General features: G+C 45.8%; 1 protein-coding gene across 1 annotated transcript in view; it reads left to right on the top strand.

Moving 5' to 3' along the window:
- The window catches only part of CERS3 (ceramide synthase 3), a 43,399-nt gene extending 34,716 nt beyond the window's left edge, over positions 1-8,683 (top strand). The window contains exon 11 of the mRNA XM_039723349.1: positions 5,258-8,683. Coding sequence (XP_039579283.1) covers positions 5,258-5,389 — 132 coding nt within the window. The 3' untranslated portion in view covers positions 5,390-8,683. The remainder of the gene's footprint in view (positions 1-5,257) is intronic.
- The last annotated feature ends 5,179 nt before the right edge of the window (positions 8,684-13,862 follow it).

Below are 13,862 nucleotides of genomic sequence, written 5' to 3'. Positions count from 1 at the left end.
AGCAGCCTCTGAGAGCCACAGAGCCTGATTAGCTGCACACAATGGCTTAGTTCTTCACAGCATTCAGGGCACTCAGCCCCAGTTCCAGGTGTGCTGTGCTGAGTGACACCACCAGGCAGGTTTTCCTGGGGTTGAATTTATCCTGTCAGTCAAAATCAGGGACGTGTTCAAGTAGCAACATCTAGTTTTATAAAGCTATTCTTTTCAATAATTGTGGAATTAGTGGAACTTTTAATTTGTGTTTTACGAGTCTTCTTTGAGTTCCCTCTGAAAACTGTCAGTGGAAAGCTTGGGGAATGGGTATTATATAGAAGAGATGGATTATATAAGAGGACTTTTTGCCACAAGATGTCCAATACAATTAAATTAGAGAGTCTGCATCTTCATTTAAAAACTGCAGACAGCAGAGTCCAACTGTGCATCTTCCATGGAAGATAAATATTATTTATATTGCCTAGTGTATATGAGCTGAAAAGGGAAATATATTTTCCAATAAAATCTTCCAGGCTGGAAATACAGAAGAGTTTGCTTGAGTCCAAATGTATATTGCTTAGTCTCAATAGGAAAGTAAAGACTTATTAAGTCATATGTCAGCTGAGTTGAATTATTTATGTTGAATTCAACATGTTGAACTCGGAGATTCATCAACTTTATAGTAATATTTGTTAGAAAAGTACCCCCTTCTATCTATTTGGACTGACTTTTTATAATCTCTCTTGTTTATTATCTCTTTTATTTGAGGCAGTGGTTGCTGACCTGACTAATAGCTTTCATCTTTGTATTTCAAGCTGTTTCCATATGTGCAGGTGCTGTGGAATTTACTGTCTTTACATTGAAAAATCAAGATCTAGTCAATGTGTTTGCAGATGTTTAAATTAAAATATTTTTAAGGTAGAATTAAGGTATAAGGTTCTGATTTTAATAGAAGATACATTTAAGAGTCAGAAAATTTCAACTAATCTTAAGAATATGTATTTGAAAGTCCAGAAATCTAAATTTCACCAGATCAGAAAACAAAATTCTGGGAGCAGCTCTGAATTGTTTTGATACATCAGTACTTAGTAGGTGAAATCCAGTTAACTGTGGGTGTAAACTAAGCTTAGCCCAAAAAATTAACTGGTTCTAGACTTGTCCAGTTGGGGCCAAATTGAAATCTTATGCTGCTGAGAAGCCTGGAGTCAGTGTTGATCCCACCAGGTGAGTTAGGCCTGGACCATCTCCCACCACTCACATGGACACAGTTGGAACCATGGAACCATGGAATGGTTTGGGTTGGAAAGGACCTTAAAGCCCATCCCATGCCATCCCACCCCTGCCATGGGCAGGGACACCTTCCACATCCCAGGTTGCTCCAAGCCTGCCCAGCCTGGCTTTGGACCCTTCCAGAGATCATCCACAGCTGCTCTGGCACCCAGTGCCAGGCTCCCCACCCTCGCAGTGAACTGGCATTTGCTACCAAGGGCCCTTCCCTTTCTGAGAAGCAGAGGCACATTGCTAAGGTTTCCTCTCTGTTTGTAGGATCAATCCACATTGCAACAATTTATTTTTGCCTTTTAATACTGCCTGGCACTGTCTTTCCCTCTGCTCTTACACCTTCCCTTGAGCTACCCTGCTGTGGCAGAAATGGAGCCGGTGTGACCTCAGCGTGCCCTGGACAAAGATGCCACACTCCCAGGGAAGGGGGCAGGAGGGCAGGGTGGTGGCTGCCCAGCCCCACTTCAGCAGTGAGGTCCCCATGGTGTCACCAGCCCAGGGGACAGCAAAGCTTCCATCAGCTGCCAGCATAGCCCTGTCCTTCTGCTGCTCTCCTCAGCTGCAGCACAGTGCAGGGCCAAGGGCTTGTCAGGAGGGAAGTGATCTCTGAGTGCTTTATTGAGAGACAAACCTCTACAATTAGGAGTGAATTCTCTGCTAGTTTAGATGGAGATTTGAGCAGTGTTTTTCTGCTTATGAGAGAATTTTGTTCATCTCTTAACTTCAAGAACTCTTTTTTTTTTTCCATGAAGTTGCTTAGAGAGTCCTTTACCGTTCATCTGGTGCTAATGACTGCAATGACACATGTTCTAACAGCAGTGAAATGCAAGAAGCCAAAACTACCTTAACAAATACGGTTCATTTAACTAAAAGAGGCAGACTGAGCAGCAGGTGGAAGGGTTAAACAAAAGGAAAAAAAGATTATAAAAGTTTGTAGCTTTGGCTTCACTACAAATGGCTCTCTTGCAGACTTTATAGCATTAGTGTTGCTTCTCATAAACCTTGAAACCATTCATCCATTTAGAAAGATTAAATTGGTTAGTCATCCAGAACAGAAAACGGACACATCCATTTTGTCTGTTACCCAAAACCAGCTGAAGTATAATAAATGCAGTTGATGCCATTAAACTAAAGCATTGAGTATTAATGATGGCCTCAGCTGTGGTATTTACAGTTTGCCAGCTCTGTGTTCCTGATAGTATATTCATCTGCTGCTGCTCAGGGCCAGTCAGAGCAGAGCCTTTGAGTTGGAAAACATGAGTATAATATATGATGTGAGGGGCTCAGAGAAAACATCTTGGTATTAAAGCGGGGAAAATCCTACAAATGTTACAACTTTTGTTATTATTAGAAGGTCAAAGTTAAGAGGCACAAACTTCACTTAGGATATCCTAATATATTTATAATGGTCTGTTAAACAGTTTGCAAAGACAGGTTTGTTTGGATTTCCAGTTACAGATTAAGCTATTGCTATTTCAAGTTCTGTCACTTAAACAAGCCAGACAAAAATGGTCAGACTCTCCTAAAGCAGGAATTTGTAGAGGCTCTTGGTCAGGAAGCAAGTTTATTATTAAAATCTAATAAAAATTAGATTTAATTTAGCAGCATTTTTTTCCTGATTAATAACAGGATTTCAGAAGTAACACTCTTTCTCAGAATTAAGAAAATTTGCAGCGATTACTTCAGAATATGAAGACATTAAATTTTGCTGCTTTGAAATCTGTAAGATGTTCTCTCAAAGGCAAGGATTTACAGTGGGCTGGAAAAAACATGACATGTTTTTTAATTACTACATATAGTGCCTTTAATCAGAGCATCCAGCTTGACAGCATTAAAACTGGGAAGCCAACTCTGAGTTTCCAGTTCCATGCTGGAAATGCCAGCTCATTCCTATAGGAAACAGGAATCAATATCACAAACTGGCCATCATTCAAAGGAGAGCAGTGTGCCAGCTGTTCTTAAGCACATGCCTGAGCACCAGCAACTTGTGTGCAGCACAAGGAGGGACTCCAAATGAAATACCACAAACTTCCCTGACATTATTCCCAGGGAGTCCCAAAGTGCTGCTCCCTGTCACTGCCCACAGTGCAGCCCCAGGGAGATGAGAGCACTTCCAGGGAATGCAGTGGATTTGGCATCAGACACTGCTTAGGATTAGTTTGCTTTTCTTTCTGAAACATTTCTGGTGGCAGAAAAGCAACAATTTTCCCCCCATCCCCTCAGTATTTGTCTTTTACTGCAGATACAAATGGCAAAAATACCAGGAGGGAGTGAGGTGATCTGAAAGAGCCAGAACCTCATAAATTGTGTGGGAAAGGCTGTCTTGCCTTCTCTCTAACTGATGGCATGCCAAGTTTATTTTACAGTATTTACAGTAAGATTTGTTTGTTTTGATACCCTTTGTAAGTTGTTAGGGAAAAAGCAAAAGAAAATCTCCAGGAAGTTTATCGTTTGTGATGAGCCAGAGCTCAGGCTTTAATTTGCTTTCTAGCCCTATACTTTTTACTAGGAGTGTAATATATGAAGGGATATGAGATTGCAATTGGATGAGTTATTACTGGGCTGTTATTTATTTTCTCTGTATGAATTTGGTGCTTAAGAAAGGCCTCAGAGCAGCACGCTAAGGAAGTGGAATTGTTAGTTCATTCCAAGAGCAGATACAGGAGGGGCAGGGACAACCCTGGTTTCTCCTCCCTGTGTCACTGCTCTGACCTTGGCACACCACAGGGAGAAACCAGCAGCCTCTGCCTGTGTAGCTGAGGTGCAGAGGGATGACATGTGGGCAGATTTATCCATGATGGAGTGGTCCCTGTGTGCCTGTGCAGGCAGGGGATTGTCTGTGCTGAATTCCTGCCAGCTCCAGCACAGGCCTGGGAGGCAGAGCTCTGTCATGAGGAGAAGCCCCACCATCCTGCAGTACAAAAAGACACAAAAAGTGGTGCCTATTCTCAGGAATTAGGAAGAAGGAAGTGTTTTCTGGATGTACAACATCTTTCACTAGAGAATCCTGCCCTGAGTCTGTGGAGCAGGTCACCCACTGGTGTGGAAGTCTTCCAGGCAGGTGCTGCTCTTGTGAGCTTGTTGCACTGAAGGGAAAATAGGGGTGTTTGGGTTTAATGCTGAAGCCTCAATTGTTTGAAACAAACTTCTGAACACATTGTAGGGCCTTGGGTTATGGCAGGAGTTGAGAAATAGGAAACTAATGGTGTGTTTTATGTGCCATGACAAACAGCACAGCATGGTCTCACCTCTCCCTGAAACACGGGGTAGATGTGATGACTTTTCTCTCTGTGATGGCTTTTCTCTCTGTGGTGGAAACATTCACTGTTTCCATTTTTGACTGTCTGGGATGAAGCATGATTGCCAAATGCTAGGAGCTGTCCCTATGGAGCTGGGGAGGGATTTTCCTGAGGGCAGGCTGCCTCACTGACCCCTTCCATCCCTGCTCCTGGAGCAGCCACTCTCCTCCCAGGCAGTTCCCTCAGCAGGGTGATAAACCCAAGATGCACAACAGCAGTACAGACACAGCCTCCCTGTGCCAGTGCTGGTGCTGTGTATACCACTGAGTAGGAAAGAGAATTTTAGGGTCAGCAAGTGTCTTTGAGCAGAGTTGGTGCCAGGAGATGCTGGCACAACTCATCTCTGTTTAGTTTACATCTGTCAGAAGCAGGCAGCCTCTCAGCTCCTGTGTTTGGATGAGTGTATTCATCATATTTAGCTTTTAAACAATATTCTTTTCATCTTCCCTGCACTTCACAGCTGTTAATTAATCCCACAGCACTCAGGGATTAATAGTCACACTTTACAGGGAAAAGCAGAAATGAACAAGAAGAGGTCAAGTGGCTGGGCTGAGGTCATGGAAGCAGTTTTGTCGAAAGAACATTTGGTTCTGCAAAATGAAAGTGCTGTTAATTGATCTCCCCTTGGATGTCAGCCTTCATTTTGGGGGCAGGGTGTGTTTCTGGGGCAGTAAAATATGTTCACAGTGCTTTCTTCTCCCTAGGACTTGAAAGATGATCGGAGTGATGAAGAGGAGGAGGATTCTCTTACAGACATTGAAGAGGAGTCCACAAAGAGTGGCACCAAGAACAGCAGTGGGTCAAGCAAACACCTCCTGAGCAGCAGTCACCACTAGCCCTGTCCTGCCTCACCTCCTGCAGTGATTCCTGCTCTGGTTTTAGCCCAACCTACAGGACAGGATTTAAGTCAAAAGGCTTGTGAGAGACTGTGATTGATTTATTGTTGGCTACTGGACCTGGAAAAAAGCCCAGTTTAGAGGGGAGGGAGAAATTGCATAACATGACAAAATGTGTTAATGACCCACTTTCAGAATCGTTGTGGAGTGTGTGGAAAGATGTTTGGACACGCTGACTGACAGTGCTCCACGAGGGCAAAGCTCAAGAGAGTCAAGTAATTTAGTGTCCCGCTGATTCTAATGTTGTTTTTCAATCTGATATAAGATATATTTCATCAAACAATTTAAATCACAGATGTTTCGTGGTAGGTAGGTAGTGTGAACTCCATTAGGAACCAGAATTACTCAATGTGGGAAAAATTTGATAGTGCTGTACAGTGACTGGCATTTTATCTTTACTTTTCAGTTTAAACCCTCATCAAAATGAGTATTTTTCTGAGTTATATTTCATTTCCTGGAGGCCAGAGGAAGCGAACGTGGAGGAATTCAAATTACTTGTCTGTGAAGGATTGGCTTCAGTGTAGAAATATAGTCTTTCTCTGAAGTGATAGATAGCTGAAATATTGTGTCAAGGAAGTCACTGTTAAAACAGCAAAACTCAGCCCCAATTCTCCATTGAGCTCCAGGCTTCTCAAATGTCTTTCAGTCATTTTGGCCATTTCAGTCATTTCAGTCAAGTGTTAGAACAGAAGGTGCAGAGGGGAGAGAAAGGGGAAATTAAAATTGGGAAAAACACTCTCTGCTCCTCACTCATCTTCAGACCAGGGAGTTAAAACCAACTCTCATCCATTCCCTTCTTGTGACCTTGTCTCACAGCTTTGGATGCTGCCTTTTCTGGAGCAAGGCCACCAAGTTCTGATTTGTGGTTCTGGAGTGTTCACTGCAGGTACCCGGGCACTGGGGAGCATGGGACTGGCACAGGATGTCACTGTCACTGCTGTGGGTTCCTTTGGTACCAGGCTCTGTATTTCCATCTCTGCTCTTTTATAAAATCAGCTGGACCCAAACTTGGGGTATGTGACTTCAGCCACGGGCTGTTTATGCTGTAACCAGTGAGCAGCAGCTCCTCTTACCCAAAGTGCCTCTACCCTAAATTTGCACTTCTGTTCTAACACAAGGGGGGCTGCAGCAGCATTTTCAGTCCCGGGGCTCTCCATGGAGAGCCCAGGCCTTGTAAACAGGGTGGTGCCAGTCCCATTTCCCTCTGCATTAGCTCACAGGGTCATAAAGGATTTGTGTCATAAGTTTGGGAGGCGAGAGGCTCTGCATGTGGTTCTACAGTAGCTGAGATCATCTGGGGAGCTAAATCCAGTAGTTTGATGGAGGCCAGGGGACCACTCCTAGAGCAGCCTCAGTCAGCGTTCGGGTCAGAACGGCTCCGTTCCCTCCAGCAGGAATTGGTGACCTACGGGAAGCGTTACTGGACTGACTTGTTTTCCCAAGATTTCCTTGGCAAGTGGGATGTAATTCAGTGACTGAAGCATTGAAAGAATGGGAAATGTTTGGGATCTCAGATATGAAGAAAGAAGTCAGTTTCATGCAGTTACAAGAAGCTGTTAGGAGGGCTTTGGTACAGAGTCTACATTTTTACTTGTATTTTGACCGTTTTGGACCCAAATGTGCATGTTTTACCACAAAGGGAATTACACTGAGGAAGGAGCATGGCCTACAGCTTCTGAGAAGGAAGGGAGATGTGTGGTGGTGGAAAAGGACCCCTGTCCTGGTGCTTGTAGTTCACTTGGGCTGAGTGGGCAGAACCCTGTGGGCAGCCTTTGGTCACCAGTGCCCTTTCTGCACGAATGAGAACACCTTAAATACTGCAGGGGGGAGCATGGGGAGTGTAAGCACTGATGGCAGCATGTAAAGCAACTGCAGAGTTTGGCAGGGGCACAGTTGTTATCGGGGCCCGTTTATTGCCTGCGTGAAAACACTTTCCTAACAGAACGTGGAAATCCGGCGTCTTGGAGGATTTGCACTCCCCTGGGAGAGACAGCCGTGCTTTCTTCGAGATGTAACGGGCTTTTGGGAGGTGGCCAAGGTATTATCATTTGATTTTGGTGCCAGAAGCTTTCCTCCTATGACTAGGAAAGGAAACACAAAGGATGATGTTGTCACAGGAATGAGCCTCTGAACAACTACTGATTTTTAAACTGGAATTTATAGTCTCCTTGAGGCCAAAACTTTGCCTTTCCTACTCAGGACAAGTCTCCCACTGAAGCCAATTAACTCTATTGGAGTCTTGCCTAGGAGGAATTTTGGACTGCAGTTATCCAACCTAATTGCAAGAACTGTTGTTCTAAGTTGATGTGAAACTGAGATCTTAGAGGAAGAACAAAAGGTAGATGAATTCAATCAGATGTAAAACTTTGAGGCAAAATTTGGGTGAATACAGAAGAATATGGAAGAAAGTAACATCCTGAAGGTGAAGTCTGGGCACAGTGAGCAACTAAGTAATATTGCAGTGGGAGGGGGGGAAGGCAGGCCAGCCATAGAGGGCCCTTTCCAGGGATTACTGTCATGGACAACCAAGGGGATGAGACCTAAAAATTCTGAATGTAAACCACTGGTAATAAATACCCACAGCACAGAAAGAAGTGAGAATGGGCTGTCAGAGTGTCTTCTGTTAACATCAGGTTGGTCATTCCTGGAGTTATGTGCATTTAATTTCCCCCTTTTTACTGATGGAAACTCAGAAACAAGAAGCTGAGGTCATGGGGGCACAATTTCTGCTAAAGAAATTTATGTCATGGTGCTTCAAGATTTTCAGTCTATTCAATGCAATGCAATGAAGATTCAACATTTTTATAATCTTGTTGTACAAAGAGTCTCAAAGTGCAGGTGCAGAACAACTGTAGGTGTGTATAGGAGCACAGATGCTCTAACATTTTCTTTTTACCATTTCACAAAGTGTGTCCTGCTTCAATGAGTTGACACTGTGCATCTGGTTTTGCTGTGTCACTTTGACTGTGCCACATATTTCTGATAGAGCTCTAGACTGAAAATCAAATCTTAGTCCATAAAATGCAGGGGAAACTCTTCTGCTCTGTTTAATTTCTCTGGATTTAGTTCAGGTATTGCTGTCCATGTGTACTCTGCTTCCTCCATACTTGTGTCATACTTAGATTTACCAGCCTGCTCTGGATTGGGTTTACAGATCTCCTTTACTCCACAGAACTCATTTTGTCTATTCGTGTTATTTGGTATAATTATTTTTTGTTGTTCTTAACACCACTGACTTTGGTAAATTGAAATACACACTACAAATAAATATTTTTTAAAAAGAGGTGTCTAGGTGAGGATTTCCTTGTTTTCTCTTCCATGCAGTGTCCTCCTCTCTGCTTTCCATTCCCTCCAAGCTTTTCAATGGGAGCATTATTAGTTCAGGAAATAATTCCTTACTCTTCCAAGTTTTTCTGCTGTCTGGAAAAGCTGGATGTCTTCACAAGACCTAACAGCAATGTCTGTAAATGAACTTGTGTTTTTCTGAACAATTAACAAGTGGAGAGGAAGCAAGATTAATGGGGGCATCAGCCATCCTTTGTATTATTCAAGGTTTATGCTTAGACTAAAGTACTTGTGAGTGCTCCTGAGTACACCAGGAATGTTACACCTGCTTGTATCTCTACCCAGCTGGGTTTTGGGGTGCACATTAGGGTTGCCTAGGGAGTTCTCTGTGTTAGGACTGAGGTGCTGCTGCCCAGCAGGTGGTTGTGGGATTATCAGTGGCTCATCACAAGCACCTGTGAGACAGCTCAAACATGGATCTTCAGCTGGCAAAAGCAGGAAAGCTCTACAGAAAACAAGGGAGTTGTGCTCATTTATATCAGCTGAAAAACTTCTCCGTATTTCTTCTTTCCATTTCTGCCTCCCTGGTTGGGAAGATCACAGAGGTTCTGACTTACCTTCTCTTCTCATGGGCAGTCAAACAGAAAGGAAGGTGTTTCAGCCCAAATAATGAACTCTAGCAGAACACTTTGGTTTTATTAGCTGATTTTTTTAAGCTTATGAGTAAGAATAAAGCAGATGAAAAACAAACTGAGCAGGGCTGTGTGAGTTTTGGCTACAAACAACTTGCAAACTGTGAAGAATTGAAAAAAAAAGTTGCTGAATTTGGAAGAAAAACACCATCTCCACAGGCACTTCCCTCAGCTGTGGGTTTGAAGAGGAGCAATCACCAGGAATGACAGTCCATGCTGAGCCCAGGGATGCAGCCCAGGTGTGAGAGCAGCTCCAGGGCTGCCCCCGAGCTGGGAACCTTTGGTGTGGAGCAGCACGTGAGCCATGAATGTACCTGGGAGCTGATTTCACCCAAAGTCACTGGAAATGATTGTTCCTGGTTCCCTGGCAGTTTGATGGGCTCCCTCCAAGGAAAAGGAAGCAATCAAAGCAGTGTGATCTCCACCCAGGCTGGCTACAGAGAGCTTCAAGTGGGGCTCTTAGAGGTTGTTGGACTGGAGAACACTCTCTGGGGCTACCTGAAGTTTCTACTGTAATGGAAGACAAGGCTGAAAGCACAAGGCTGAGCTTTAACACACAAATCTGCAAACACAAAGTCATAACAACCCACACAGGATAATGTTGTTGATGTTCCAATAGTCTCAAGATTTATGAAAATAGCTTCTATTTACTCAGCTGGAGTGAGCCCTATTCTTCTGAGTTTTGTTACCCCATAAAGCATTCAGAGGAGACCCCATAATCATTTCAAAGTCAGAAACATTAAGTGGAATAACAAGTATAAACCCTCTCCACAGTGACTTTGAAGTGCAAGAAGCATGGCCTTGTAGCCATGGAGCTCTGTTTTGAGCTGGGTGGGAAGAAACAGGTCCCAGGCAGTTGTTTCAGGTGCTGAAAAGTCCATATTTTTCCTACCACAAAAGAAGCTGGTCTAAAAGAAGTTAAGTTGAGGAGGGAAATAAGTGATTAAATTTCCACTGAAATTCACAGGAGTTTTTCCCATGATACTGAATTAGACCCAGATCTCATGTGACAGTTACAACAAGGACAGCATGGCGCTGCATTCTCTAGCCAGCAGGCACAGCCCCAGGGTTTCCTCTTCCAATAGCCCAGGGCAAAATCCTCCCTGGAAATTTAGGATTTCTGTTTGCAGGACGCTCACCTAAGCACAGCACTGCCTGTCCCAATCTGGGCACGTGTCCTCTCAAGGACATTCCTTGCAAAGCAGTCCTCCCCTTTTCCAGGCAGAATCCTCACTTCCAGCGAGCACTCTGCTTCCTGTCCCCTGCCTGCTCAGCATCTGAGCAATACCTGGGCTGCTGATGCTAATGCCCACAATCCAAGACCAAATTTACCAGGAAGAGGTGACATAGGAGCCGTGGTTGTCACAAGTGCCTCAGCATGTGGGTGCAGCTGGAGATGGCTTCTGAGCCAGGGGAGAGAAGGGAACAGCAGGAAGAGCAGGAGCAAAAATGGCTGGGGCAACGCAACAACGGCTTAAAGGCAGAACTGACATCACCAAGAATCACAAAGCAGAGCAGTAACAGCATTAGGAGGAACAAGTCCCAAGAGAAGGAGGAGGAAAAAGACAGTAGTTCTGTATGGGGATCAGCATTCCGAGCAGCAGCAGCCAGCGTCGCCTGGACTCGGAGATGAACTTTGCAGCCAGGACAACTCCTCTTCCCCAAGCACCAGTGGCTTCACACTGAGCCCAGCCAGAGTTCCCAGGGCAGGAGCGAAGCAGGAGGATCTGGGAAAAGCTCCTTCACAACATTCCCAGTATGTGAGTGAGGGGACTGGGCTGGGGCTGGGCCAGGGCAGCCACGAGTAGAGCCCAGCAGACCTGCAGCTGCGGCAACCACCCCGCACTTCACCTCCAGCTGCTGAGCCTGACTCCCCCTTGGACCTCAGAGCTGGTTTTGTGCTTTTCCTGGCTGACTGGAAATCCCAGGAGTCCTAAAACTCCTGTGAATTCCTGGAAGATTTGTATGTTTGCTTTCTACAACAAAGAGCAGGAGAAAGCTGCTAAAAGGCCTTCCTACTGCACCTGTGGGTAAGTGTCTCAGTTGTCATGGGCTGTAGACAGAACAGAAGTCCTAGGATTTCATAAGAATCTGTGGGAGGCAGGAGCTAAATCTTATCAGGTTGTGCTAAATCTTATCAGGCCGTGCAAATCCTACCTAGTTCCTTTGCTGATTTAAAGGAGAAATTATTCAGCAACCAAAGAATGTCTCATACATTTCCCCATTGCAAGGGCAGCGAGGTCAGGCAGGGATTGTGTGTTTGCAGGGTTTTTTTGCCTTTGGGTCCTGCAAGGGTGAGCAGAGAACAGGACTCTAGCAATGTCCCCTTTAGCCTAAGGGCAGGGCTGTTCTATCACCCTGACCATTCTGCAGGGCATGCACACCTTCAGTGAACCGGGGAATTGCTTCCCTGGTTGTGGCTGCAGCTGCCTCTGGAGAGCCCAGCGCTGCTGGGCCTGCTGCGATGAGAACGCCCCGGGCCCTGCCGTGCCACCCCCGTGTTGGTGACCTGGTCATTGCTGCGAGGCCCCACGAGGTGGCAATAGCAGGACACGGCTCCCGTCGGGACACGGCTCCGTGGAGCGTTCCCGTCCATCTTTTTGCCCCGGAAAACAGATTCCGTTGAATATCGCGTTGAATATGCAAACTTCATGCAGCTGGCATTTCCACTCGATCGGTCTCTGACTGTGAAACAGGTGTCGGATAAAAAAACACTTCAGTTTTACTGTGATTAAGTTTGGTGCCAGTCCAGAGGCCCCGTGTGCTGGTGTCCCAAGGGCTGGCATCTGCCTGGGTGTCACCACTAGCCCTTTCCCTGTAGGTACTGTCCTGCTGTGTCTCCTGGTACCAGAGCTGTACCTGGTGTATCTGGGGTAGGGCTGGAGCAGAAAGGATGTTAAATCTGCTCTGACACTGCTTTACTGCCTGTCATTTATCCTATTGACTCTTTAACCTACATATTTTTCAACCACAGGGTTTGTAGCTGGCGGTAAGTGAAGTCCTGTTCTCATCTAGATCCTTAATGTCTGTAATGCAAATAAGGAGCATAAATCTTTCAGAATAATGGGGGTTACACTGCCATTCTAATGATGCCAATCTGATGGTGCCATTCCACCTCAGGAGACAGGCTCCACTCCACCAAAAGCATGAGGTGCACACTCCCACACTCCCCACGGGTGTCAGCAGGAAAAAGGGACACGTTGTCCAAACAAGCTGCTTTGATCCCATTTGGCACAGCCCTCGTGGTCAGGCTGTGCTCAGCTACGAGAGCTGGGATCTGGTTTGCTTTGATAGCAGGATGAAAAATTTCCATGAGCTCTCTCCATAGCAGTGGATGGACAGGAGGTGTTTGGATGCTGTGGGTGACAACCTCCGTGGTTCCCAGCTAACCCCAGCTCTTCCCTGGGATTCACTCAGAGCCAGGAGACAGCTGGATTTGACTTGCTGTCCCTGCAGATTGGAGCTTTGGGGTTGCCTGCAGGGCTCTGTGCAGGTTTCCATGGGCTGGTGCCCAGCTGTCAGCACAGTTCCCTCCATCCCAGCTCACAGACGGGGCTGGAGAGGATCCTCCCTGCCAGCAGGTTCACTGGCACACTTCTCCCCTCTTTTCCTGCGTGTGTCCAGCCCAGAATTCCTGACAGCCAGCCTTTGAAACAGTCCTAGAGTTTTGCTGATGTTTTGCTGTTATGAACAAACACTTGCAGCCAAGCCAAAGTCAATTGCCAGCTCTGTTGGGAGAGGGGATCCAGCAGCAGAGGAACATCTCAACTCTGTTACTGGTTTGCTATATGATCTTGCAAAAAATGACAATATTGGCCCCAAATGGACTGGGATGAGGTATTGGTGGCTGTTGCTGATTAGGAGCAGGATGTGTTTCAGACTCCAGGCGTGTTGCTCCCTCCAGACCTTGCACTGACCTCATGTTAGTGACCCTGAGCTCTCTGCTGACGTGGGCAGTGGGGTTTCCTCGCTGGCTGTGCAGGAAAAGGCAGCCTTTGCAATCCCTTACAGGAGTGTGAGGTGAACAGCATCTGCCAAAGTGCACAGGGCTGCAGATGTGGCCCTGCAATGGTCACAGCACATCCTGCCCACCCTCCTTTATGCCCTGAGAACAAACATGCTTTCACTGCTTCAGGGCAGCCCAAGAGCCCAGAAAGTGGAGCTCTTGTCCCAAATAGGTGCTTCAGGTGACCCCCAGGCCAAACAGCCAACACAAACAGACAACATCAGTTGACCAAAATCAGGTTTGGTGGGGCCCTGAGCTACCTGATTTAGTGGGGGGCATCACTGCCTGTGGCAGGGCATTGGAATGAAATGATCCTCAAGGGCTACTCCAACCCAAACCATTCTATGATTTTATGATCCTACAACCAAACATCCCAGTTTGCATCTCCAGCCTGTGGAGCTCATGTAAAGGCTCCTGGGATGGTGATGGG

The sequence above is a fragment of the Passer montanus genome, unplaced genomic scaffold, assembly GCF_014805655.1.
Source record: "Passer montanus isolate IOZ18808 unplaced genomic scaffold, ASM1480565v1 scaffold5, whole genome shotgun sequence".
NCBI classification, from domain to species: Eukaryota; Metazoa; Chordata; class Aves; order Passeriformes; family Passeridae; genus Passer; species Passer montanus.
The sequence above is the reverse complement of the archived record's forward strand: the minus strand, read 5'-3'. Positions and strand labels throughout refer to the sequence as shown.